The following is a 26,307-nucleotide window of genomic DNA, read 5'->3' on the forward strand; positions in this document are numbered from 1 at the left end:
ATAACGTCGTTGTATCGGCATACCAATTGGCTATACCGACACAACAGAGTGCCACTAGTAATAACTCGCTAGTTCATGGCGATACGGTTGAATTAGGTTGGTCAAACTGTAATTTTCACTGGTAATTTTTCTCTGAAATTGTGATAGCTTTGTTTCAATGGTTAAGTGCGGTTGACTCGGTTGACTGTTGGCAGTTTGAGTGTTTTCCGGGACTGCTTGTTAAAAATTCAGCCTTAGACTCGACGTTATTTATTGTAAAATGTCTTCGTTCTTGGCCGACGTTTTGGTTACCGCAGGTAATGAAAGTGCTCGCAAATGCATCACCTTACCTCCCACGGACAATTATTTTCATATCCTAAAACGCCGAATAACAGTCGGATCACATTTAGTTAGTAACGGTTATCTTTTGACAACAATATCATTGTTGTACCAACGTTTATTCACTTTTCTTACAAACACAGAATGTTGTAAGCTCCGCAACATTACATTGTGTACTTGAATTATTATTTTTCACATATGAGCGTACTATACAATTTTTCGAATTTGAATAAGCTTTTGAAAAATATATTTTTAAATTTGATGTAGTTTATAACTTGCTTTCATTTAGGATTTTTATCTATGTTGCTGAGCCACAACTAATATTACACTCTCATACCTATAATCATTTACTTTTAAGCATAAATTTTATACATTGGTATTTAAGGGAAATTCGAAAAAATCGATTTGACTACAAAAATATCCGAGCTTCAGGCACAAATATCCAAATCAAAATGTGATGTCAAGGAATACATCAAAGATAACTACATTGAGTTTGTACCAAAGTTGAAGAAAGATCAATCTCTGATCCATGATATCCAGAGGCATTTTGACGAAATAAATATACTCCAAAAAAGAGTACAAGATCAGGTAAGTCTTCAACGCCGTTATATTATCTCACAAATGGGTTGCAATGATGTGTATCAGGATAGTTCGAGATTATTATTGGTCACAAATGTAGCAAGCACTAATATCAAGATTCTTCTCTCGTCAGATTAAAATCGAGCTGTCTGGCTCTACAAGAGAACTCAAGAATCTATCAAATGATCTTCAAAAATCAAGTATCAGCTTGACTCTCTCCAGTCGTCTGATCGAGATAACCGATTGCCTGCAGTCGGCAGAAAGTTATAAAAGAGATAAGCAATATGTAGAAGCTGCAAAAACATTGCAATGTATGCAAAAATTGCTAGACGATCCCAATACGGACTTGCAGTACTTGGATATTTTTCGAGCTTTGAAAAATAATTATTCTGCAACCTATGGAACTTTTTTGACGGATGTTACAGTACTTTGGCAGCAGTATATTCAATGGGAAATAGTTGAAGACAGTTCTCAACATTCCTGCGTTAATCTTAGCATAAAATGTGACCTAGAAGAAATGCAGAATCTCGTCGAAGCTCTGCATCATATGGACAACTTATCAGGCAACTTGAATAAATTGTCTAATAAGCTAATGAAATACCTGATTGGTCCGATAATAAATTATAAATGTTCCGTGTTTGTCACTGATGAAACTAAGTTCTCTGTCCAGCATCTGGATGAAACAAAAAAGCCGGAATACAAAAGTGTTCTCCATAATTTGACTCTGCTTTTCCAGTTTATGCATCAGAATTTAAATGTTCGTTTGAAAGATGGCCAAAGGTTCCTTACAAAGCTGGAACCCCATATTTTTAAACAATTCTCAGAGAATTTGATCAATGACTGCATATCGCACACCATACCGTGCTCTAGTCTAGAATTACAAAATTTTGAACCGGTAATTCAAGATATTTCGAAATTTCAAGATTACCTTGTAGAAATTGGTAAGATTTTTAATTTCTATTATATTGATAGAAGGTGAAAAGGAATAGTTGTATGTATAAATAAGTATCATCTAATTGTTCATTCACAGAGTTTATTGCGCCAGATAAAGTATTCCTGTCTGAATATATTAAAAACGTAGATGGTTTGTTTATAAAAAAAATATGTCAAGACTTTTTGGGTAAGGCTAGAACGGTGATGAAGAAAGATCTTCACGATACAGTTAAACACGAAATTCAGGTTTGAATATTATTCTCAATTATAATTCGGATTTCAAAAACTTCTCAAATTTTTGTAACGCTGCATCACTAAATTCTTTCAATTTATTCAGGGTCCACAAAAATGGCTCGATAATACGTCAGCCAGTAACGATTTCACAATTAATAGAAAACTCAGTGAGGACACATTCCAGTTACCACTTTGTCAAATAAGGTAGTTGTATACCATTGACCAACAATATTTTCTATTGTGATGCATAGTACACCAAATCAGTGTTGAAAGTTTACTCTAAATTCCTGTTCCTATCGTTTCAGTAAAAGTGTCAAAGAAATCCTAGATCTTGTGAAAGAGATTCTTGATGAAACGTGTCGTAGCTCTGACATGTGCGCAGTGAGATTATTTTACACAAGTCGAAATATAGTTGAAATGTATGCAGTCCTGGTGCCCGAGCACCACAAGAAATTTTTAGAGACGATACCTCAGCAAGTTGGTAAGAACAGGATAGACTTACTTCAATGATTACTGACTTGGATCATTGGCCAAGTATACATGATACATTTTCAAAGGAACAATACACCAAGGATTTCAGCAAAATGTATCAATATTTATTAGCTTTGTTTCATAACAACTGCATGTACCTGGCTCATCATCTGTTCGTATTGACACATGAATATAAAAACAAGCTGCCAGACGTTTTACGAAACCGCAATGTTACTTACACTGACCAAACTTTGGTGCTTCGCTCTACTGGCTCGGAATGCTTTTTGGAACACATGAAGTATCAGAGAAACATTATCATCGACATACTCAGAGAATCTGGTACAATATCATTTCTTTATACACTTCTTATTATTAGAGTAGTATAGTGTTACGACTTATTTTCAGCCATTCAATCTCATTGCAAAGATAGTTTTTCATCTCCAACCTGTCTCCGCTCAAACAGCGCAAAACATATTTTTGCGTTTTAATCTAAAAAAGTTTAATCTGCCAATGAGATTGCAAAATGAAAAAAAAATAGTTTTCGGCCTTGAAATTCTAGGCCTCGTTATCGACCTGAAAGAACTTTTCAAGAAGGTCCAGTTTTTCCAGAATCAAGTTCAGTGCAAAAGAGTTTTTTCGTGAGATCACAACTTGGATAGTGATTAATCTTGATTGAATTTTCTTGTAGGTTTGTCGACATTGGGCCAAGTACCTGAATTACCGCCAAATACAGAGAAAGCAATAAGGCAATGCATCAGGCAACTTGAGCTACTGAAAACAGTGTGGCTCAATGTTCTTCCTAGCAATATATATTGCCGTGCTGTAGGTAAGTATCTTTGTGAAGAAGAATCAACCCTCGTGTTTAGCAAACTTCTGCATTGATTGAATCAACTATAAATAATTTTTCGCAATTATTCTTCAATAAAAATGACCGAATGACTCCGTAATCTTGGTGATTTATCAAAATCAAAGTCTAATGCAAGAATAAAACGTGAGTTTCGTATACTTCAGTTTGTGTAAGAGTTCAAATCACTTTGTAAGTTGATTCACAATTACAAATTTGAAAAATGTACAGGAAGAGTCAGACAATTCAATTATAAACTTTTAGATTTAGATGTGAGATTGACATATTTAAAAACAATTGCTCATTTATTATACAGATGATTTTATATTTTGCGCAAATTCAAAACTAGGATTTAGCATGGTATTTTTCAGCATCTGACTCAAGCTATCTTGAGAGGAAAAAAAAAAAAGTTTCGTTACGTTCAAACTAGAATGATGGAGATTCTGGTTACCAAAATAGTCGAAAGTTTTTGCAAAGTTCCAAAATGCAAGATTGAAGCAATCACATTTTTAAATTACAATCATTACAGGTTGTATAATGAATTCTATGATCGATGAACTGGTTACAAGGGTGATCAATGTTGAAGATATTCCCGCTGATGTTGCCACTGAATTGGTTACATTGTTCAATATGATCATGAATAGAGCACCCTCTATATTTCCTGTAAGTTTTCTCATGTTATCGAATGTTATGAAGCTATCACAATGTAAGATAATAGAGTGCTTCAAATTGTTTTGGTGGTGGAGTAAACTTGAGACACAATCGTTTATTTTTTCCATATATTTCTATGAGTTTATAGGTACAGGTTTTTTTTATATCTATTTTGTTTTTTTTTTTATTAAAAATTATCGTACACTTTTCACTGTTCAACAGTACCGTGACAAATTTTTTTTTTTTCTTTTTTGCTTTGCATTGAAATATTTATTTTTATAACATCATCAGTCTGTATATTACTGAATTGAAACAACGAAAAATGTGTTTATATGAATTTAAGAAAACGAATAAATTTTGATAGTAAATTTTATAGATATATATTCTCCAATTTCTGATGAATATGGTCTTTAATCATCAAAACTTTCAACCGATAAACTTAGATAATTAATGAACTAGATGTAGTTAATATATTCAGGTTATTGAAAAATATATTCAAATTTTACAAATCGAAAAATAATTAACCACTGATGAAAGAAGTGTTGTGAATTTACTTCAATTCAATAGTTCCCAATTTTTGTATTCATTGCGAAAAAAAGTGATTGTCATCATTGGAAATATCAAGATATTATATGCAGTGGAATATAATTAACAGTAAAGTATTTGAGTGAGGTAATAATTTCTGTTTTTTAGGAGCCCAATACAATTCGTCTTCACGTAAAACGATGGCAGAAGTTATCGGAACTAGTGATTGTGCTTGGCGCCTCCCTGAAAGAGATCGACAACAGATGGGCTGATGGTAAGGGGCTGTTGGCTCACGAGTTCACGGCTGCCCAGGTGAAGCAGCTAATTAGAGCTCTCTTCCAAAACACTGATCGCAGATCTATGTTACTCGCTAGCATCAAGTGATGCTTCTCTGTATGTAATAAGCATTAGAATAAAAAATAAAAAAACATTTTTTCATTCACATATAAAAGATAAACATGCATTAATTTTTCCAAAACCCTTAAATGTGATGCGAAAAGCTTACGAAATTAAAAGATAATTCTCAGGTATAATATTGGATAATCTCAATACTAGCAATTTTATTCGAAATACTTTTAGGTAATGACACAATAGCTATGAATATTGTGCAACTCGATCATTTTCATGTTATTTACTTGAATACTTTCTGGCAATTCTACAAATTACTTCATTGTGAGTCAGAAGCGCGCTTAAAACAAATTTATACACACATTAAACCTATTCACACAAAAACTCAGTCACTCAAAAATTATTTTCACCTTTCAACACTTTAATTCATCCTTATTGTTAGGTCACAATACTTACATTGTATCGTTTCCTCTTGAAACTTACTTAAGCGATGGAGCAGGTAAAGGAAATTCTGATTCTTTTAGTGACGACTAATTGCAAGAACTTTTCGTACTTCATGTGAGAAAATTTCTTACCAAAGCTGGTATTTCAATTATATGTATGCTTCCTCTTCAAATCCAGGCAAACCCAGTCATACTGTTTTCGTTCGAAAACTTTCAACCGTGTGTGAAAAAAGATATCTGACAAGCTGGCTATCTGCACGACGTAACTTTGAAACTATTCTCCACAAGTCGGAATATTTTATCAATCAATGAAATTCTGCGTTCTGTTCTGATATCGATTTAATTGAGTGCATCACAATTTGCGAAGAAATGCTCGAAAATTTTTTGTTTCATCGGTCAATTGATAAATAATTCATCTTTTTTGTTTTCCTTATTTTCGTAGAAACGTTGATATAGAGCAAAACTTTACACGAAGGTAGATCTTTCAATTTTTTTGTTTGGTTTGCTCTTCACGTATGTGGTATTTTTCCTTAGAATGTCAAATATTAAAATTCTGTACTTTTCTCATCTTTCGAAATATTCATTTATCGCCAAACTCTTGAGGTATTTAACTAACACTGTTCAATAAAGTAGACAGAGATAGTGGGCAGGCAGACAGGCAGGCAGGCAGGGGTGGCGGGCAGTGGTGTGCGCAAGTTATTTAATTCTTTTTCCATTTTGAAATAGTAATTTACAGACGATTAAAACATTATTGCGAAGGTATTGGTGTTTTCTTTTCAAACTTTTTTTGTTCGGCTAGGTACGACAGATCACAAAAGTCATCGCAGTTTGTAAAGTCTGTTTCATTTTCTATAAATGATTCGTCGGATTGCGTTTTCTTTTTTCTCCATTCCTTTTTTGCGGCATAATACCAACCACGTAGATATATAGATATTGCTATATAAATATGTATGTCCTATTTATTTTTTGATTTTTCAACAAGCGGCGAAAATGTAAGACAAAAAAAAATGAAGGGAAGAAGTTTATATAAATAGATATATTTATATATTCATTTTACTTCATGTATACCAGTTGCTTTTGAATCAGCTCCACAACTTAGTGAATTTTTGTGGCCAGCCGTACGATACGATACGTTAATCCAGTGTCTTGGTACAATGCGTTGATTGATGTATTTATTATCAGTTCTTCTTCTTTTTATATATATATATAAAAACATTTCTATCATTACGAATAGTAAACAAATGTCGCTCAATATTTACGTGAATATTATAAAATTGTAGTATGTAATTGTTCATTCCCCTTCAACAACAATAACGTTATTCTGATTTTCGGTTTTAAAAATAATCTCACGAAGTATGACTACTTTCAATAATTGATTGGAAAAAAAATTTGATCGTCTATAAATAAAGATGGAAACAGTTTCAACCGCCAAGCGGTGATTGTCGGGAAGTTTTTTTTATCCAGAGTGCGATGGTGCAGTGGTTTTTATACGCTTCCTTTGAAGCAAACGATGGATAGTTGACTGAGTAATTACGATAATTATTATTACTATTATTATTATTTTTATTAGCCATGCAGCTCTACGACATCCTGTATCAAACTTTTAGAGCAAATGCTCAGTTTTTGTCGTATACGAAAAAAAAAGACACGAATGTAATTCATTCTCTGCTTTTCACGCTGATGTGGACTGTTCGTCATTCTTGTAGAAACGTAGATATGTGAACACAAATAACACATTGGCGACAAACTAGCTAGTAACTAGTACGCATTGTTTTTCATATTTTTTTTTTTTTTTTTTTTTCCTTTTCTCATGGAAAATATCGAAGCGTTGGCAGGCTATATATGTATATGTATACGTAAACGAGAATATAAAATGTGAAATAATGTTTCGTTTTGTTGTTGGTTTTTAGCGTAAATTGTAATATGTAATTAAACTTGTATATGTACATATATCGCTGCGTAGATTGGACAGAACGTAGTCGTCGAAGGCGGGTTGTTGAATGGCCCGCAGTTCATAGTGGTAACGCAGCGTAGTTCATTTATGTGCATTCACGCAGATGACGATGACTGTGAACATGGGAAGTGCAAAACAGGGTTTCACATTACTTTCGGCTGACAGTAAGATAGACGACGTCTTTTCACTAACAGACGGTCTTTATTTACCATAGAGATCATCACCTCAGCATAGATCTCTGCGCATGCACCTGCCAATTCCGATAATAAATGATAAGTATTCGGCATCAAACTGCCCCTTTACCATAATTAATCATGCATGTTTTTTTTCCCCTATTCAATACAATCGCCAGAGTCCATAATCAAATTTCATAAATTCTGTACAAAGGGAAACTTAATTGTAAAATCAGTTCAGTCATTGCGCAAATTTTACTCGTTCTTTCATCTTTCACAAATTTATACTTTGAACAGATGCTGCTTGCTGCTGGGCGACTACTCGTGAACCGGTGAGGACTGATCAAAAAAAAAAAAAAAAAATCGACTATGTGCAAATTCAAATTTTCTCCAAAGTTAATTACTGGCTTCTTAATATGGAATTCTACTCCTTCGAAATATCAATGGGAGTAAAAGGATGCTTAAACACTTGCTATTTTGAAAAATGCCAAGAAACTGAAAATTCCAGGGTGTGAAACAAATGGGATGTACCTTTTTTTACTTTTATATTAGTGGGACACGCAACGTGAATGTATGTCTGTCACATTTACTAGTGGGAAGTTGATGCATTCCACAGTAAACTTACATGTTCGGAAGAATATAAAGTTTTCTTCTATTCCATATTCATTGCAAAATATATTACTGGACAAGTATAACATCATTCTACATTTAATTGACGTTGGAAATTACAAAACACTAGCATTTTTCACGATTGTTCTAGAACTGTAACTTTTTCAAATTATCCCTCATTTTCATTCGCATTTGCAATTCAACTCGTTTTCCATAAAGCGTTAGTGGGACCATGAAATAGCTAATGTTCAAAATTGGGTAACATCGATCAGGTCACGTTTATATTTTTAAGATTTATCAAATAAAGAGGTTAGAGATATTCAATTATTACTGAAAAGTTTGTATGGAACTGATTTGAAAAGTTTTAGAAATGTAATCCGTTTTCTGAATATACAAATATAATTCCGATGTACCTGATTGTTTGCTGACTAGTGTGATGACCCAAAACTGCGGCCCTCATTTGCGCGATCGTCACTGTAGCCAGAACGGGATGTGCCGCGTGGGCTGCAAACACATCCCAAAACATTCCATAGGAAAATTGAACCACTTGATAGGAAACTATTCAATTTCACATCTATGTGATCGCATACCCGATCGATTCACAACCCTGTTCATTTTTCATTCTAGTTTTTAGTATACAAAAGTAACTTAAGTAGAATTCAATGATTGGCCTGTGACATAAATGATTTTAAACGATACCTAAGTTTCAGTAATCTGAATGTTCAAAAGCCTTTCCATATCTACAATGTGTTCAATAAAATTTTGCAACAACCATCATCTAATAATAAATAGTTTTGGATATGTGCCCAGCCAGCAGTGCGCAATCATCAACATGTATACATTTTTTTTTCTAGATGAAGTAAAAAAAAAAAAATAATAATAATAATAATAAATTCAGAAATAAATTCTACTATCTTAACAGCCGTCTTCGAATTTTGCAGCACCAAACGCATTCATAAACAAAAAATAAAATATTTTGTACTTTTGTATGTAAGATTGAGAGTTTTCTCCGGCCCATTATTTTGAATATACGGACACCCAGATTTAGTTGAAAAAATTATTGCAGTTTTTTTTCTACAATGGCGAGTTTGATTTGTGTTTTCGAAATATATAAGGTAGCAAGTCTGCTCGTGGTTGCAACAATTTTGCCATTTTGTCGACGACCGTTGAAGTAAATTATTCAGAAGTTAAACATTGCAGATGTACCACAGAGCGCAGAATTGATAAATGTTTGAATATTGTTAGATACTCGAAAAGAGGTATCATGAACCACTTGTGTTGTATTAAGAAGAATCGATCGAAGACCATCTGTTATTGTTTTTAACCTTAATTTGCCATTTGTCGTGCCTCTTTTAACGTAGAAGTTTTTCGTCGATTAATCGAAGACCACTTTTTTAATTTGCCTTGTCGTTTTTTGCTCGCTACATATTTGCTAAAGCTAGTAGCTCCTGTTTAGACGAAGAACATGTAAATGAAGTTTGCCAGAATGCTTCGGAGTAAAGTACAATAACTTCGAAGATTGCTTTCGTCGATTAATCACAGGACAAATTTTCAACGTTGTGTCCGATTCCGAAAACTTTTCTTTTATGTGTAAAGTCGAAAAAGAAAAAGGAGACTAAAGAAATGAACTTAATCTCTTGACCTCTGCACAGTACAGCATATCAATACCAAAAAGTATTCAAAATAGATTTGTTCATTGTTTCATAAACACTTTTTATCAAAATTCGTCACACTACAAAAGGGAATGTCTATTGCCACCATCATTATGTCATTATACGACTGTAATCTAGGGTGAAAATAATTCTTATCGTACAATGCCAAACTGAGTATAAAAACCGATGAAAAAATAACTTCAAAACTAAAGCTAGATACAAAGAAACCTCTAATTGAGTAGTTTCTGGCAAATGCGAATCGGAAGAGTGAAGATAAGAGATGAGCTTGTGCTTTTCAAAACCCCACTGATAATTTTCCAATCTCATCACAGTTGCAGCGTTGTATACAATTTGATGACTAGTAACAGACAGACTCTTATTAAGGAAGCCAACCATCCTTGACGTATTTGACATATTGGTTTGTTCATTGGGAGATTCGTATACGTATATCATTTGATGGTATAATTTTGTTGTAGTTTTCAGTTTAGTTTTGCATAATTTTTGTTTTGTTTTACGAAGGAATGATCGTTTGTACCTGCCACGCCCAGCCGGAGATCGACTGCGATACCTCGACGATCCGTTGTCCCTGCCGCTGTAGTAGTCACTGCCACTACCACCACCCCCACCACCACCACCACTACTGCCGTAGCTGTCGCGGCTGTAGCTGTCTCGACTTCCATAGCCGCCCCCGCCACTGCTGCGACTAGAGCTGTAGTCGTCGCCAAAACGGCCTCTGCCCCTACCACCACCCCCACTGCCTCTGCTTCCGCGATATCCTCCGCCGCCACGATCTCCGTAGCTGCTGCCACCCCCTCTGTAGCCCCCTCCGTTTCCACCCCTAGATCCGAACCCCCTACTACCTCCACTGCCCCCTCGACTCCCTCTGAAACCGCCGCCGCCTCCTCCTCTACTACCCCCACGGCCTCGACCCCGTGATATTTCGACTCTGAGCTTTGCCCCCATTATCTCTGTCCCATTCATATTGTCGCAGGCTACTTCCGCCTCGTCTTCGTTTAGGAATTCGATAAAGGCAAAACCTGGCGGGTTGAAGGCCACCCAGACTTTGTTCAGTTTTCCAAACTTCTCAAACTCCACCTGTAAGTCTTCCTTCTTGATGCCCTCATTCAGACCGCCGACGTACACTCGCGTGTAACCTTCCGAACCCATCTTGTTAACCTGGAGATGATAAATTCTTTTATTCAACATCGAACAATCTACGTCTTAGGTATATATCGATCTGAAGTTAAATGTAATCTCAGCCTTTTCAGCTCACTTTTACTCGACTTACTAAACATTCGAAATCCATTTAATGGATGTGATAGAAATCCGGAAAATGGAAATGACCTTCAAAATACTGAATGTTTTTTTAATCAAAATTTATTCCACAATTGAATATTATGGAAAAGCATTGTAATTTGTGCTTTGGCATGCTTTTCTTTAGATAAGATTCTTAATTTTGCTTGATAAATATTCTAGACTTAAGATTGCCTGATATTGTAATGTTCTCAGAGTACAACTGTGATTTAAGAATTTCTAATACAATCAAGTACCCTATATAATCAATAACAAATTTGACTGCCCAACGTTCAAGTGTGAGTATAGAAGAGTACTATTATTTCAAGTATATTGTGATTTAGCAATTTCTCGAATATTCGGAAGGTTATTTTGGATCTGCAATCTTTACTTTGCACAACTCAAAGCATCTAGTGCCGTTAGAGTACGTGATAAAAGGGGATGATAAAATTTAGTTATTCTAATTTTCATTGGAATGCCAAGTCTTAGGGGTATGTTGAAACGCAAAATAAGTTAGGAACAGGTGTGCATTTTAATAGATGGATAGTTAAAGCCTATGTCTATGTATATATAGAGGGCAGATGCAACAGATGAATATTTAAGCCAGGAATCAGGTAGACAAGACAGCTTGACCCAGCCAAATATTACTTAGTAGATACACACGTCTATAAACAGATACACATAAATGCGTCGGTTTTCTTTCTCAATCACGTATAGATATGCAAATGATGGGGAACATAAAAAGGTGTACAGCGCTTATTTGGCAAGGTGTTGGACATTGCTGTAGCAATTAATGATACTAAAAAAAAGACAAACAGCAGTTGTTTCCGGGGCATATATCAGCCGAGTGAGCCTGTGAGAACGGATTTATTTATCGCCGAGTTTATCATTAGTTACAATGAGGAAAGTTGGTGTAGCGATAAGAGATACGCGTTAAGATGACGTTGTACTCCTTCTTGACCGACTGAAATTGCCTTAGTTACAACTATTTCAATTAATCACGGAAATCGATGTAAAACAAACTTTCGGTGTACCTTTTGTGAGAAAATAGATCGCAGAACACTAATGTATTCGGTGAAATCGTGAAATAAAATTCATTTCTTGTCGAAATGTTGGTCTTGCTTCGTGTGCACAAAAATGGCGACTCATACCGCGTATTTTGTACATTACTGTGTAAAAAAAAAATGCACCTACATAAAACGAAGCAAAGCACGATATTTTGACAATGTTGCATATACTTATGGACAAAACCAACGTTTATTGCATTTCAAACTGCCCAGAATTAGCAGCATAGTTGGGACATCTTTCAGTTGTCATAATTTGAGTAGGAAAAGTATTGCTTTCTTTTTTTTTTTTTTTTTAATGTTGTTAAGATTCTGAATCGCAACTTTATCCGAAATTACGCTATTCTCAACATGTCAAATTCGATGATGTTTCTTAAATTCCGATTTCGATGTATTCCTTGTACTGTGTCCTTAGCTAGGCACCGAAATCCATCGACGAGCATAGCAACGCGGTACAGAGTAATATTTACACCTTAGCTCCCAACTTTAGATTGGTAAATCGTCTAGATTTTTAGCACCAGGCCACGACAGACTCAGGCATTTTATCGTGGAAGGAAAATACCACTCGGCCCGTTAAACAGACGGGAGATACGGTTTGGAAATCGAGAATTTGGGTGCGTAGAAACTTGTTCCAAAATGGATGATGCCAGGCAGTGATTGCCGGCGAGGCAAGGTGGATGGAGGATAGCGAACTCTGTTAGTAGCGCGGATTGGGATAACACTTCTAAATCAAGGTAGGGTTTACGGGGAATGCTAGCTCAATTGTACGGGAATAAGACTCATACTTACGGTACTTGAACCTGCAGATCTTCAGCAATTCACGAAAAAATATCAAACCGTCACGTGAAGAAATACGAGGACACCGTTCACAACAGAAAGGAAGACGCCGCAAGGGAAGCGCGAGTACCAACGAATCAATACAGGACGCAAAACGGGGTTCGCGCCGCTTCCATCACAGTCTTTCCAGTGGCGCCATCTACACTCTCCAACCCAGGCGCACATCGTGATTTTATTCAGCTATCTTGCCGTCATTTCCCGCTCATTATTCAAATTCACTTTTGCGACACTTGCTAACCACAGCAACATTTGTTATTCTTATTCTGCGGCTCCAAATGGTTCTTTTGATGGAAATTGGACTTTAATCCACCCAATGAAATGATTTTTCATTTCACAAAATAAACAGGATTGGACTTATAAATGCAAGGGTGCGTACCCGTGGTGCGCATATTGAAACGATTTATATCCTCAGTCAACGCTTGAAGGAATGTAGATTGCATCACCGGTGATGATACGAATAAAGGAATTTGCTAAACAATTGCGTATAAAACCGCTTGTTCGACGCAAGTTCGACACTCCTATGGCATTCTAATATACTTCAGTCGATCTATCGAACTACCCGCTGACAATTGAAATACTCAAGTTTAGAAATCTGGCACCATCGAACAATAATGGCGTATTCTGTGAATATATCAGTCGAAGCACCAATAGAAAATCAAATCCAAGAAATTACCTACGATGGACAAGAGATATATCAAGCGTAAAGAACCATTAAACTATATTTTATTTGTGTGTTTGCATTTATCTTCAAATTGGTTTGTTTGCACATCGATACTTTGAACGTTATTGTGCATAACTTGTCATAACCTCAAAATATTTTGGTTCTTTCTTCGCTTAAACTCCAACCGGTCAGAATGTGCATCCATTATTTATTTATACTATACTGTTCTTTCATTTCTCTCGATCGAATTATATCCGAGCAAATTATACGTATATTATACAAAAAACAAAAAAAAACAATCATGTGACAGCTGTCAGATCCATTCAGAGTGTTCGTAACAAAATGGTTATTGTACATTTTTACAAAAGATTTATATTTTTGCCTAATGTAGAATACCGAAAGGAATCGAAATTCAGTGTGCTAGTCCAAATCTTCGAATAAAACTGCTATTTGATAAAACATAACAAGACTGACATTTTTTACATCATTCAACAATCTCAGAGCTATTTATATTTTTTTTACATATAATGAGCAACATTTATTCACAATACGGATTTTTCTGGCCTAGAAAGCTGTTAAAAAAATATTAAAACTGAGATACAATATCCTAACGCAGAGGAATTGCTAATAAAAATCGATATCTCACCAGGCCACTCACCTTGTCCGAAAACTTGGCAAAGATTGCGCAAAAAATTGACTTCAGTAAATCTAATGGCGATGAAGTAAAAAAGGAATCACCTGAGGGTGGAGAAAAAAGTGAAGATGATTCTAAGGATCCAGCAGCATTTCAGTCGTCCCTGTGGCCCTGGGATAGTGTAAGAAATAAATTAAGGTCAGAAATCAATAATCTTTAATCTTTTAATCTTTAATACTGGGCCTATAATATTGAGATGTTGACCCAATTCCGATTATATCAGTTAATTCAATGTGAAAAATTATTGCTCTGCAGAAACGCCCTCACAGAAGTTTGCGTTCTAGCTGACGTTCTTTCAATAGTGAAGGAAAAAAAGTACATGGTTTTAGATCCTGTACCCCAAGAAGTACCTGATGTTAAACCTATGGTGCAAGTCTATGCTAGAAAAAAAGCTCTGTCAGGTGCTGGACAGGTGCTTCTTTTTGGTGCTGAGAGGTTGAGAAATTGCCAAAATGAATTGGCCAGAAGTCGAGCAACTCCTGACTTTCATATCGAACTTTTAAGACTCAGGCAGAACTGGCGGCTCAAAAAAGTTTCCAATTCTATTATTGGCGATCTTAGCTACCGCACAGGTATTTTAAATTTTAATTCACATTGAAGCATTATGCAAACAAAATATTAAAATATCTTAAACAATGTACCCCGTACTTAAGTAAAGATATCTGGATATTAATAAAATAATTTCGATACTTCACAATTTTAGCTGGATCCAAGTATACACAGACTGGCATGTTTGAAGTGACAAAAGCTGAGGAGGAAGAGAAGGTTTGGAGCAGTCCACCTGCATCACCGAATCCCAATTCTAGCAGCTCATCAAATTCCACACCCTCGCAATCACATACTTCCTCAAATTCCAAGGTTAATCCTTCAGCGCTTAGGGTTACCATACCGAGTGAACTGCAAGGGGTTGCGTACATTGAAGTTCTTTGTCAAAAGGGTATTAAATAATTTCTGACTGGTATTTTAATTTGAAATTTGTAGTGTAATTACGAAAATATGAAGAACAACAAATCTTGATCGCTTTTTCCAGACCAGGAGGATTTATGCAGTGCCAATATCAGCCTCTTAAACGGTGGCACGAATAGCTCTAACGCAGATATGCACTGGCAACAGAAACTGGAAGCTGCTCAAAACGTTTTATTCTGTAAAGAATTGTTTAGCCAACTAGCAAGGGAAGCTGTACATCTACGAGCTCCTATCCCTCACATGGTTGTTGGCAATCAGATCATGGCAACGGTAAGGACAAATATCAAAAAAATTTTTGCTGGCAAGAAACCAAGAAATAGATGTAGCAGTAAAAAAATGTATTTCCAAAAAAATAGAAGATAGACATACTATGTTATTCATTAAACTGAAGGTTTTGATCGATACCAAAAATAGCCTTCTAACAATATGTTTTAGGTTCTCCCAGGCATACAACTCATCATTGGCTTGTGCCACAGTACAGGCAATGATAAGAAACCTTCGGCACCACCGCCACAAAAAACAGAGCATGACCATGTACTGGAACACTCGTTGCATCAATTGCTGCGTGAAGTTCACCACAAAAATACACATCATTCATTTCCTCATCCATCTTCAGGTCCTATAGGTCCAAGTAAAAGACGCTGTTTGGCAGGTCCAAATGCTGCAGACAGATATGAACTACTGGAGATGACAAAGAGGTGAATTGGCATTATGAATACAGTTCGAAGTAACTATACTGGTATCTACACTAATTTTTTATCAATTTGCAGCCAAACATTGTTGGAGCAGATAATTCAGCAAGCTCAACATTTCTTTATGCGGCTAAGGACAGAGTACGTCTTGGATACGATAGCAAAAGAAGTTAAAGACCCATTAATAGTTTCGCACTGGAATGCTCTCAATTCTCCGACCCAGTCTTGTGTCAAGATTAATATTTTGACGCACGGTTACGACACCGTTTGTCGGACGTCGCTAGTTGTACACGTGGGTGAGAAGTCTCTGAAATGCGTATGCAGGGATGGACGAGTGATGCACATGAGTTACGAACCTCAGGAATTACGAGATCTCATTTTTTGTCAAGTTAGAAACTTCATTGGATCGCATTCAAGTTGAATCAAATTAAAACGGCGTAAGGTTACATGGGTGAACCTCTATCTTAATCTTAATTTTAGATCTACCAACATCAGATAACAGCTGTCCAAGCATTGGCCAAGTGTATGGGCTGGCAGTTCTTAGCTAATAGTTCTCATTTGGGACTCGGGGCTGTTGAGCCGCTTGGTAACGCCAGTAGCTGTATACTAGCATCGCCTATAGGAGATAGGTGAGGAATTTCGATATGTTCGATCAGTGTTAAAAGTCAGAGGATTCACAGGAAAAATTAAAAGACTATAAAAGTTGAGAAAGAAATTAATATAACGAAAAATTTTCCCACTTAGAATGATTGCAGTCAGATGCGAGCCACAGACTGGGGTTCAAGTTGGAATAGCACATTCACCAAGAAAAGATTTCTTTCCCGGACAATTAGTGAGAGAGCGAAAATGGGAGAACTTGGGTGGTTCGTTCAAAGAAGTTAGGTGGGACAAGATGGAGGGTAAAAATTTTTTGAATAAAATGGAGCTGTTGATGGCATCGCTGACAAGTTCTTAACTCTCGAGGATTATACGAGTGTTACATTAAATTAAACTTAGGCATAGACAGTAAACTCTATTCAACGTAGTTAAATATTATGTGATTGTGATGGTGAGGAGTGAGCATTGCATATTAGTTAATCAATAAATTTATATACATCTTTTTCTCTAATTGAGAATATCGGTGATTTTATCTTGTCCTACTCAACGCCGATAAACCGAATTTATCACTGAATTGAAATAATTCGATACATTTCGTTGCATATTTCCTTTCTCCAGAATGTTGAAGTTTCTGTTTTAAATATTCAAATTACCCGCCGCTGGTTTTCTCGCTCAATTTCCACAGACACCACTGACAGGTTGCCAGCTGCAACAGCCAGTCTGCCACGATTGGCGTATAACCTCCAACTTCAAGTATGACTAATTTGAATAGCAATATTACCCATTGAAAGATGTCATATTAGGGCTTCCTTATTACGAAGTTATTGTGTATGAATGTGATTTTATTTGGGACCATTCCTGGCGGAAATGGCAATATTAAGAAGAAGGAAAATTAACTTGAAAGCCGTCAAGGAACTGGATGGTTTTCCCAAAGTACCTGACACATATATTAAACAATCTGCTGTTGGTGGTACATGTAAGTAAACCAGCGTTTATAATGTCTATAGTTTGTTTATGATGCTTACAAACTTTTCTGTCCAATAAATTCATATGATTTTGTGTCTAGTGGAACATAATGTTAGCTCAAGTCAATACAGCGTTTCATTTTAGGCATTCGCTAGGTGCATTCAAATAACAAAATCATTCTTTAGTTTCAGTGTTGAGTTTCTGCGTCATAGCTTACTTGGTGATAGCAGAGACGCAATATTTTCTCGATACTCGCCTGCAGTTTAAATTCGAGCCTGACAATGACTTCATAGATGCTAAACTAAAAGTCAATATTGACATAACAGTAGCGATGCCATGCAGTCGCGTGGGCGCCGACATACTAGATTCTACTAATCAAAATTTGATGGGATTTGGAACATTAGAAGAGGAGGACACGTGGTGGGAACTGACGCCTGAACAACGGAACCACTTCGATTCTCTCAAATACATGAATTCATACCTAAGAGAAGAGTACCATGCTGTCCACGAGCTTCTGTGGAAGTCTAATCAGTTGTCACTGCTAAGTGATATGCCAAAACGGTACAAACTTTCATTTCCTCATTTCTGCATCTAATTACAATTTTCTTACATCATTAAAAATGTGCAATCTAGTTTCAATCTCATGACAGTCCAAAGCAGTAAATAGCGTCAAGTTGAAATGTATTTTGTCAAGAAGACCACGCATAACAAATTCTACATTTTTATTTCAGAAAAAATTACCCTAATCACACTCCAGATGCTTGCCGCATATATGGCAGTTTAGACGTAAATAAGGTCGCTGGTAATTTTCATATCACTGCAGGAAAATCATTGTCACTCCCTAGAGGACATATTCACATATCTGCTTTTATGACCGAACGTGATTACAACTTTACGCATAGAATCAACAGGTTTTCCTTCGGTGAACCAAGTCCTGGTGTTATACATCCACTTGAAGGAGATGAAAAAATAAGCGACCATAGTGAGTTCTTTCGTCTAATACAATTATAATTTATTCAACGCAAAAATATCATGGTTTGTTTTTATTTTCAATAACATATTCAATAATTTAGTAAAGAACAATAAATTTGTCATTAATTTTAAACGCATTTTTTTTTTTTGTTATCACATTATATAATCCTCAGTGTTTTGAAATGTAGAACATGATTTTTATATATCTGCTGTCAGCGCAGCATTTTGTTATGAAAGCAAATAAATTAACCTTTTATTGTATCATTTCCAGGTATGATGTTATACCAGTACTTTGTGGAGGTAGTTCCCACAGATGTCAGGAATTTATTGCGGTCGTACAAGACTTATCAGTACAGTGTAAAAGACCACCAGCGGCCCATTGATCATCACAAAGGCTCGCATGGCATTCCTGGAATTTTCTTCAAGTATGATATGAGTGCTTTGAAAGTTAAAGTTACACAACAAAGAGATTCAGTATTTCGATTCCTAGTTAAACTTTGCGCTACTGTTGGTGGTATCTTTGTTACTAATGGTGAGTATCCCCGAATGTCTTTTAATATTAAGAAAATCCATTGTACATGAGGTGTAATCTCATCAGGCACACTTATTGTTAGTCAAGTGCAGATGTCAGTTTTATCTCTGCATTAGTAATTATCAACAATTATACGAACTTGTAAATAATTCAGGCAAGCTTTAATTTCATTCTCTTACAGGGCTGTTGAACAATTTAGTACAGGTATTCTGGTATTTGATCACGTGCCAATTTCTCAAGAATCAAGATCCTCGAAATGAAGAAAAACTAGTTGTTTCGTCACCAGTTGTCCAAAACGAAACTCCAAGTTCTGTGGATTTGCTCACAGCAGCGTCCCCGCCGATTTTAAATATTGAACTTAATTCAAAGAAATAATTTTTCCGTATGGAAACAACATTGTTCCTATCTTAAGTGTAAGGACTTGTTCACAAGTATTCAACAGGTGACAATTTCCAGAAGTGCATGCAGAGCATTTCTCTGCTTGGCATACATTGATGAGTGTACAGTTACACTCTTTTTTCGAAACTTCAATTCGATTCCCAATACATAAGTGGATTCATGCAGTTAAAGTGCCGTTCTTACTGTACAATCTTCATATCATCTCTAGGATTATTCATCTGTGGCAATCAAAACATTGATAACAATAACGAATCACGTAAACAATCTACTTACATATTATTCAGATGTATTTGAAATTGATCCAGGGATGAGTACCGTTAGTTTATTTTACGTAATTTTGAATGTGATGAAAGACTCGTGAAAATAGTCAGCCTTAGGGACCTTATGAATCATTCGCATATTCGCACATGACGCGGACCAGGATGTAAAACCTCATAATTACCAATTCAATACGTGTGAGTTGTTAAATCGATTTGGTAATTTTGGAAAACAGTTGTACTTCCAAGCTCATCAATAAAATTTTATATTGTGTAAATATGAACCTGTAAAGAAAAAGTGAAGAATAAAAGTCTCAATAAAAATATATTTTCATTCATCTAGTAGCTCTATAACCCAATTACATTGAATGATTATAATCACGAAATATGAATTAGGAATTATAATTACAAACGTACACAATTTCCAGTAAAGGTACTTTAGTTTGGTTTACGCCACAACTCGTGAAAAACGCTGATCTTAACAAAAATTTGTTTGGTATTGCCTGTAAATGCTGTAACCCGTTCACTATGTCAATATACAGGACCGTCATCTAAATTGTCATCTTCGTCATCAAAGGCTTCTCCATTGTCGAAATAGCTATTGACGTAGTCAGTTCCATCATCCATCTCTTCATCTAATTCTTCCTCTTCCTCCTCGGGACGTTCTTCTAGCTCTTTTTCATCATCTTCGTTATCCCCATCTCCTTCTTTTCCATTGTCATCGACGTCACTTCGTTGACTACTTTCCTTTCTCTCAAGTTCCTTCAACCTCACCTCAACATCAATATCTCTCTTCTTCTTAGCCGGCTCTTTAACAATTGAATCTTGACGGCGCTTATGGCTACTATTCCTGGGTTTTAATTCACCTGGCATCACAGTCCAGTCGTATTGTTCCTCATAACTAGTCTGGTCATTCATCATGTCCTGAAACCAATCCGAATAACGCTCAATGTCCTTATTAACGACGATCGGTTGTACGTAGCTTGGAGTATCTCGGAGAAACTCTGCATAATCTCTTTTTATTTCCAGCATATAGTTATCCTGGTCTGTTATTGTGAAAGGAGTTGGCTTATAATCCAAAGGAGGGTACTTCGGTGGTGGTTGCAGAACTGGACCCGGTAGCGCCTCTCCTCTGCCGAACCCTAATTGTTCGACATTTATAGACATTGAGACCTTGCCTCTACCTCTTCCACGATTTGCCATATCGTGGCAGTGAATAGAAATAACGGTTGAGCGATTTATTAATGTAAGCGATTATCGCTGAACAAATTAGCAGTCTATCATCATTCGAGTCTGTAACGTCAGAGTTCTTTTTCTTCTTTCATTCTTACGTCGAAGGAAAGGCAACGAGCTCTTTAACCTTAAACCGTCAACGGTATCAACTGATGTAAATATTATCACAGTCCCAGAGTGCACCATGAAAATAGTGTCTATGGGTAGGTTCATCGGCGTAAGAATGCCTTGATTAGATACGTATATTGCAGTATGCGTTCCATTGTCAAATCGAGTTAGCCATGAAGTAAGGTAAAGTTAGCCCGCCACTGAAAAGAGAAAGAAGATCTAACGGGACTTCTTTTCTCTCTGTAATGGCGCATGCGCAGTACGCAGCTGACTACGGCAATTACAATAATTTCTGCACACATGTTTCTAAAATAAAGAAGAAGGTCGCAGAAAATGTTTCATTGATGTTTCATTAGTAAGAATTTGCTTGAATTTCGGTCCGTTCTTAAATTGTGGACTCAAGGCCTTATAGTTTACAAATATTGCATTTGCACTATTCGTGTGTAGTGTGGTGAATTCAAACAGCGGGTTGGCAATACGTTACGTTGGTACCACTCTCAACTTTGAGCGGGCCCGGATAGGCGGGATTAGCGGCGATCAACGGCGACTCAACAGTATTTTGCACACCTGCAACTTTTATCATTTTCACTGAGAACGCGAGTCGAATGAAGTTTTAATAAACGCAAACCTGACTTTTCTGAATAACTAGTGCCGTCCGTATATCGGCCATTGACTGATTTGCGTCGTGTCGAAAAGACCGGAGCAGTATTTTGGTAACCTGTACATCTGCATCAGCCTCTGTTTTTTTGACGGGATCTTGGTGATAGGAGAATGTCCGCGGGCGGCGACGGCAGCTCCGTCGGGCTCGGGGAAGTCTTTAATAATACACCTCGACGAGTCCAGAAGCGGCTCTTCACTTCGGGAACTAGTTCGAGCAAGCGAACCCTGTTCCGGGACACCCAAACAGCGAGTCCTAGTGGAGGAAACTCCGGGGATGAATCAGACCTTGGCCCGATGTCTCCCTTGGCACTGAGCGATGCTACACCAAGTAGCGCGACCAATTCGCCTGGTAAATCGCTTACTTCTCCGGTGGTTGGATCCACCGCAGCGGCCTTGGTATATCTTGGTTCCTTGGACTCTAATCTGTGGGAAATGGGGACGCTAAACATGGGCCACGACGAAGCCAATGTCGTACCGTCGTCTCCTTTCAGTGTCCTTAAAACGTTGACCCGATCGGCGAGATATTCTCAACGTCGCAAAACTTGTCCAGTTTTGCCAGAACCAGTGATTCCCATCAATGATGAGAATGAAATAGTTAAAGAAACTCCGCCGACATCTCCCAAACGCTCTGGTAAGAGTTCAGCTTGGAACGAGTCTATAACTGAAACTCCCAAGAGAAAGAGTTTCGGCAAGGAAATTCAGAATGTACAAATTCTCGATTCCAGCATTATTGCCGAAACACCTTATAAGGACGATAGCCCTATGAGAAGGCTGATTACACCTCTGGGTTCGGTTAGCAAAGAGGCTGCACTGCCCCGCTTACATCACAGAAAGTCTCTGAATAGCCTTGCTGCGACAGCACAAAACTCTTCGCCAATAGATGGCAAAGAAAATATATTGAAAAGAACTGCCCGTGATGTAATTATACAAACTTCGGCAAAATTATTCAAGACTGACGAATGTACTTCCGCTCCCAAGGCCAGGGCTGCGCTCTTCCAAGAAAGGCAACAAGACTTTAAAGTGAGCACAAAAGTGTTCTACAGCTCTTCACCACCCCAAGTCTTACCAAAACAAGACTCCCCGATAAACATTGAACAAAGTGAAGTTCGTCATGGGCAAAAAAGGCGCAGTCTACCTAATAGAAGCAGTCGAGGGAGATCAAGCAAAAGACATAAGTATGGTGAGATCAATGCCGGGATTGGTCATAGAATAAGGAAGCCAAAAGTAAAAAAACACATCTCACTCGCTGATGGGTTTAAGAAAGAAAATGTTAACGATGTTTCTCCCATTGCCACTTCTACTGAGACGTCTTTTGCTGAGTCTAATGTTAGAAATATCACGCAAAATATGGATAACACTTTGCCGAATATCCATGTTGAACATTCTGTGGAGAAATGCGCCATGCCTCAATCAAGAGAGTTGGCAGCATCCCCTGAAATTGATACTGCAAAGAAGTTCTTCAAGACCAATAGAACTGTATCAAGAAAGTCTCTGGCTACTGTCACGGTTAATGATTCGATAAAATTACAGGTCTCACATGGTAAAGTAAAGCTAGAATCACATCGATTTATGAAAAGGCAAAATCCCCACAAAAAAGCCAGAATCTCTGATTTATCATTAGATGCCAATGATCTAACAGTCGACGATCCTAGCTTCGGAGTGCCTATAGATAAGACAAGTGTTGATAACATTTTGAAGGTATTGGAAGATGATTGGGCGGATGATGAATATGACACAATGGAGCCCTTAATAAGCACACAAAAATACGCAATATCGCCATTAAAGTCTTCAATCGTGCTGAATGGCATGTCCATGTCTCCTGCCAGTGAACTCACTAGCATGACATCGGTAATGAACATAAAGGATGCATATGGCCCTACCGCTAACCTTGATCAGGTTTCTAGCAATCTTGATAACTCTAATCAAAACAAAGGAACAAAGTTGTATCCTTTGTTTAACAAGGACTTTGCAAGGACCAAAAGCCTGATGTAAGTAAATGAGTTATATTTTTCCAAGCATCTTGTAAAACTTCTCTTTTTATTTTTATCCGACAGAGACTCACCCAAAAATGTTACCCGTGGCACCAAGAGACCTGCAGGCTGGCAATTATCTGCCAAAAATGGTGCCCAAGATGACCGTCAATATCAACTCGATGTTGGCCAGAAGCAGTTTGGTGCAACTCAGTGCCCTGAATGTAGGGTTGTTTATCAAATAGGAGATCCCAGTGATGAAACTTCTCATCAAAATTATCACGACAGTATGAAGATATTGAAATTCCCCGTAAGTATGTCCTGCAATCCTATTGTTGTGAAATAATAATTATTATTCAACTGTACTTTGGGAAGGAATACACATGCACAGCTAAAAAAGAATACAAATGAAGCAACATTTTTATAAACAACTGAATTTCAAATAAAGACAATTTGATAAATTTCACTAATATTGCAGGGTTGGAAGCACGAACGAGTAGTGACTACCGATAGTTATACCTCCAGTAGAATTATCTTGGTTGAGGCCTCAGCTCCTAAGTATTGCTGGAAGAAAGTATCAGAGATTTTAGCAGTTATTGACAGGGATTTGGGGTTGGCAGATTCGAAACTTTCTGACTACCATAATGACAAGGTAAATCGATTACTGGCATTTTGTCATAAAATTATTTTTTATAGTTCTAGAGAGTTTACTAACATCCTCAATTCGATTCTCATGTTACAGATATACCTGTATATTAGAGAAAAAGAGATCCTGGGTGTGTTAGTTGCTGAATATGTGACGACGGGCTATCGCTTAATTCCTGATTTACAAAATATTGATTGCTGCAGTTTGCAGAGCTCTTCCATTAAGTGCGGTATTAAAGTGGTATGGACAGCTGCTAGCTATCGGAAACAGGGAATCGCAACAAAGTTAGTGGATGTTCTAAGGTGAGCTCTCACTTAATTATCATATGGACTTGAAGAATTAGATGTCAGGAGGAATTGTTACACACCTGTTGGTTGAAAAGTAAATCAGTGGAAAAAAAACTTCTCGGTTCAGATATCTCAATAACCATTATGGTGGCTTCTGTTATGGCAGTCTAAGAGAAAAACTCCGAAAAAGGCAGTTAAACTTTTTCGATTAATAGCGTGCATATTATGCACTTTTTACTGGTGTCATAATTTAGAAATAAGGTAAGTGTACCAGTTACTGACCCTGTCCCAATTATTTACCTTTTTTGGTTGTATCTGGTTGATCCTTAGTTCTAAAATTACAAGAAAATGAATTTGTAGTGTCTAACCCTTTAGCGATTGATTTTAGTCATCGAGAAATTCACAATTGGTGCCGTAAATTTATAATTTTGTGAAATAAAAGGGCCAATAATTGGGTCTAAAGGCGTCTATAACTAGTACACTTACCTTACTGATGACAGTTATGCTGTTGACATTTTACATTGTTATCGGATTTATTATATTTACAGGGCCAACTTCTATTTTGGGTATGTCCTATCCATGGATGACATCGCTTTCTCAATACCAACCCCAGGAGGCAAAGCTTTTGCAGAGAAGTACACCAGTACTAAATGTTTCAAAGTATATAATTAAATTTTCGCGTGCATCAACCCATATAATTATATTTAAATTATTTCAATGTCACTGTAATATTATTTGAAATTTTAACAATTTGGTATTGTTGACACAGAATATAAATAAATAAATAAATAATATTAACCTATGGCTGTATTTTATTTTCAACTTCTGAGCACGGTATTTGAGATGTCTTGCCTGCTGTAACTATTTACGAGCAAAGTTGCGAGATAGAACCAATAGAACTGCTCTAAGGATAGAACTCACGTGCGTACTTACGGAATCTATAATGGCCGTCGGCGCCGGCAACTTTGGTGGGGATGGTATGGCGAAACTCCACACCTAGATCTTGCACCATGTGGAAATTCCACACCCTCAACGTAGCGAATTTTTTCTTTTTTTTTCGTTTAGAAAAATACATAATCCAGTATCACACGTGATACTTATTTCGTATAATTAAAAATCAAAATGCGATATGCATTTATGTCAAGTATATTCGAGTTCCAATTCCTACACCTACTAACAGGGCTCGATTTTCAAGAGCCTAAAAAAATTTCCTACAGCTAGCAATTTTCAGTGTAGACGCGTTACATTATTCCAATAAACATATTTTGATGAAATTTTGAAATCTGAGTGCTGTAAGGGGTGACAAAATTGTTTAACCGCCAAAAACGGTAAAAAATTGAGACGTCGAAACGGTGCCTCGCTTGCGGTTTGAATGAATTTAAAAATTTCGAAAAACTGAAAACACGATTTTTTAGTGGATATTTATTTGAATATGTCCAAATGGATTTTTTTATTTTATATTGACTACAATTTTGTCATCTTAACAGTATATTTTCGGACCGAACGAAATATACTGTTGGAATGACAACATTTTAGACAATATAAAAAACATATTTATTTGGACGTATTCAACTAAATATTTGTCAATTCAACACATTTTCTTTTCTCAGTGCAAAAAATGAGGTGTACTATTTCTTCAGAATTAATTTATCTAGAAGCTTGGAGGTTTAGATTTTTTTAAATCTTTTTTCCATCAATTTTTATAACAATTACTGCTACGGTTATAAGTATAAAAAAAC

General features: G+C 36.6%; 6 protein-coding genes and 1 long non-coding RNA gene across 11 annotated transcripts; 4 read left to right on the plus strand and 3 right to left on the minus strand.

Annotated features, from left to right (window-relative positions):
* The first annotated feature begins 139 nt into the window (after positions 1 to 139).
* Zw10 (Zeste-white 10) lies at positions 140 to 5,012 on the plus strand. The gene is made up of 10 exons (XM_046618058.2): positions 140 to 296; positions 704 to 906; positions 1,031 to 1,838; positions 1,928 to 2,076; positions 2,168 to 2,268; positions 2,370 to 2,545; positions 2,668 to 2,874; positions 3,224 to 3,361; positions 3,909 to 4,042; positions 4,724 to 5,012. Exons 1-10 carry the CDS (start codon positions 260 to 262, stop codon positions 4,937 to 4,939), a joined length of 2,169 nt encoding a protein of 722 aa, XP_046474014.1. The 5' UTR covers positions 140 to 259; the 3' UTR covers positions 4,940 to 5,012.
* Positions 4,186 to 13,036, minus strand: Rsf1 (Repressor splicing factor 1). 3 transcript variants are annotated; one of them, XM_046618065.2, is made up of 4 exons: positions 12,881 to 13,036; positions 10,270 to 10,910; positions 8,496 to 8,586; positions 6,033 to 7,413 (listed from the first exon to the last, which is right to left on the minus strand). In XM_046618065.2, the coding sequence occupies exons 2-3, from the start codon at positions 10,899 to 10,901 to the stop codon at positions 8,511 to 8,513; spliced, it is 708 nt and encodes a 235-aa protein (XP_046474021.1). In that variant the 5' UTR covers positions 10,902 to 10,910; positions 12,881 to 13,036; the 3' UTR covers positions 6,033 to 7,413; positions 8,496 to 8,510. The 3 variants fall into 3 exon arrangements, with proteins under 3 accessions (XP_046474023.1, XP_046474021.1, XP_046474022.1); XM_046618067.2 differs by lacking the exons at positions 6,033 to 7,413; positions 8,496 to 8,586 and adding an exon at positions 4,186 to 4,946; XM_046618066.2 differs by lacking the exon at positions 8,496 to 8,586.
* Positions 13,037 to 13,321: 285 nt separating this feature from the next.
* MED17 (mediator complex subunit 17) lies at positions 13,322 to 17,049 on the plus strand. 3 transcript variants are annotated; one of them, XM_046618061.2, is made up of 9 exons: positions 13,322 to 13,628; positions 14,239 to 14,421; positions 14,539 to 14,855; positions 14,987 to 15,220; positions 15,314 to 15,519; positions 15,685 to 15,947; positions 16,020 to 16,329; positions 16,422 to 16,570; positions 16,686 to 17,049. In XM_046618061.2, exons 1-9 carry the CDS (start codon positions 13,540 to 13,542, stop codon positions 16,894 to 16,896), a joined length of 1,962 nt encoding a protein of 653 aa, XP_046474017.1. In that variant the 5' UTR covers positions 13,322 to 13,539; the 3' UTR covers positions 16,897 to 17,049. The 3 variants fall into 3 exon arrangements, with proteins under 3 accessions (XP_046474017.1, XP_046474018.1, XP_068990793.1); XM_046618062.2 differs by lacking the exon at positions 13,322 to 13,628 and adding an exon at positions 13,691 to 13,776; XM_069134692.1 differs by lacking the exon at positions 13,322 to 13,628 and adding an exon at positions 13,691 to 13,776 and having other exon boundaries at positions 14,613 to 14,855.
* A 167-nt stretch (positions 17,050 to 17,216) lies between these two features.
* On the plus strand, positions 17,217 to 19,990 carry LOC124215095 (endoplasmic reticulum-Golgi intermediate compartment protein 2). Its single transcript, XM_046618063.2, has 5 exons — positions 17,217 to 17,514; positions 17,690 to 18,065; positions 18,236 to 18,486; positions 18,748 to 19,008; positions 19,190 to 19,990. Exons 1-5 carry the CDS (start codon positions 17,406 to 17,408, stop codon positions 19,381 to 19,383), a joined length of 1,191 nt encoding a protein of 396 aa, XP_046474019.1. The 5' UTR covers positions 17,217 to 17,405; the 3' UTR covers positions 19,384 to 19,990.
* Positions 19,535 to 21,181, minus strand: Polr3G (RNA polymerase III subunit G). Its single transcript, XM_046618068.2, has 2 exons — positions 20,082 to 21,181; positions 19,535 to 19,949 (listed from the first exon to the last, which is right to left on the minus strand). Exon 1 carries the CDS (start codon positions 20,865 to 20,867, stop codon positions 20,196 to 20,198), a length of 672 nt encoding a protein of 223 aa, XP_046474024.1. The 5' UTR covers positions 20,868 to 21,181; the 3' UTR covers positions 19,535 to 19,949; positions 20,082 to 20,195.
* On the minus strand, positions 19,535 to 25,482 carry LOC124215100 (uncharacterized). Its single transcript, XR_006882274.2, has 3 exons — positions 25,368 to 25,482; positions 23,728 to 23,964; positions 19,535 to 19,625 (listed from the first exon to the last, which is right to left on the minus strand). It is a non-coding gene; the product is annotated as an uncharacterized lncRNA (long non-coding RNA).
* On the plus strand, positions 21,513 to 25,361 carry eco (Establishment of cohesion). Its single transcript, XM_046618057.2, has 5 exons — positions 21,513 to 23,653; positions 23,720 to 23,945; positions 24,114 to 24,287; positions 24,378 to 24,583; positions 25,117 to 25,361. The coding sequence occupies exons 1-5, from the start codon at positions 21,777 to 21,779 to the stop codon at positions 25,238 to 25,240; spliced, it is 2,607 nt and encodes an 868-aa protein (XP_046474013.1). The 5' UTR covers positions 21,513 to 21,776; the 3' UTR covers positions 25,241 to 25,361.
* Positions 25,483 to 26,307: the final 825 nt, after the last annotated feature.

This window comes from Neodiprion pinetum, chromosome 3 (genome assembly GCF_021155775.2).
Source record: "Neodiprion pinetum isolate iyNeoPine1 chromosome 3, iyNeoPine1.2, whole genome shotgun sequence".
NCBI classification, from domain to species: domain Eukaryota; kingdom Metazoa; phylum Arthropoda; class Insecta; order Hymenoptera; family Diprionidae; genus Neodiprion; species Neodiprion pinetum.

Excerpts from the sequence above, each read along its gene's own strand:
- Rsf1 (XM_046618065.2), bottom strand. The coding sequence starts at position 10,901 with ATGGGTTCGGAAGGTTACACGCGAGTGTACGTCGGCGGTCTGAATGAG. Across the intron at positions 8,587-10,269 it reads TCTCCGGCTGGGCGTGGCAG|CCCACGCGGCACATCCCGTT; the intron begins GTACAAACGATC and ends ATGTGTTTGCAG.
- Polr3G (XM_046618068.2), bottom strand. The coding sequence starts at position 20,867 with ATGGCAAATCGTGGAAGAGGTAGAGGCAAGGTCTCAATGTCTATAAAT.
- Zw10 (XM_046618058.2), top strand. The coding sequence starts at position 260 with ATGTCTTCGTTCTTGGCCGACGTTTTGGTTACCGCAG. Across the intron at positions 907-1,030 it reads AAAAAAGAGTACAAGATCAG|ATTAAAATCGAGCTGTCTGG; the intron begins GTAAGTCTTCAA and ends TTCTCTCGTCAG. Across the intron at positions 3,362-3,908 it reads TATATATTGCCGTGCTGTAG|GTTGTATAATGAATTCTATG; the intron begins GTAAGTATCTTT and ends CAATCATTACAG.
- eco (XM_046618057.2), top strand. The coding sequence starts at position 21,777 with ATGTCCGCGGGCGGCGACGGCAGCTCCGTCGGGCTCGGGGAAGTCTTT. Across the intron at positions 23,654-23,719 it reads GCAAGGACCAAAAGCCTGAT|AGACTCACCCAAAAATGTTA; the intron begins GTAAGTAAATGA and ends TTTATCCGACAG. Across the intron at positions 23,946-24,113 it reads TGAAGATATTGAAATTCCCC|GGTTGGAAGCACGAACGAGT; the intron begins GTAAGTATGTCC and ends CTAATATTGCAG.
- LOC124215095 (XM_046618063.2), top strand. The coding sequence starts at position 17,406 with ATGGCAATATTAAGAAGAAGGAAAATTAACTTGAAAGCCGTCAAGGAA. Across the intron at positions 18,066-18,235 it reads CTAAGTGATATGCCAAAACG|AAAAAATTACCCTAATCACA; the intron begins GTACAAACTTTC and ends TTTTTATTTCAG. Across the intron at positions 19,009-19,189 it reads TGGTATCTTTGTTACTAATG|GGCTGTTGAACAATTTAGTA; the intron begins GTGAGTATCCCC and ends ATTCTCTTACAG.
- MED17 (XM_046618061.2), top strand. The coding sequence starts at position 13,540 with ATGGCGTATTCTGTGAATATATCAGTCGAAGCACCAATAGAAAATCAA. Across the intron at positions 13,629-14,238 it reads GGACAAGAGATATATCAAGC|GCCACTCACCTTGTCCGAAA; the intron begins GTAAAGAACCAT and ends ATATCTCACCAG. Across the intron at positions 15,948-16,019 it reads CTACTGGAGATGACAAAGAG|CCAAACATTGTTGGAGCAGA; the intron begins GTGAATTGGCAT and ends ATCAATTTGCAG.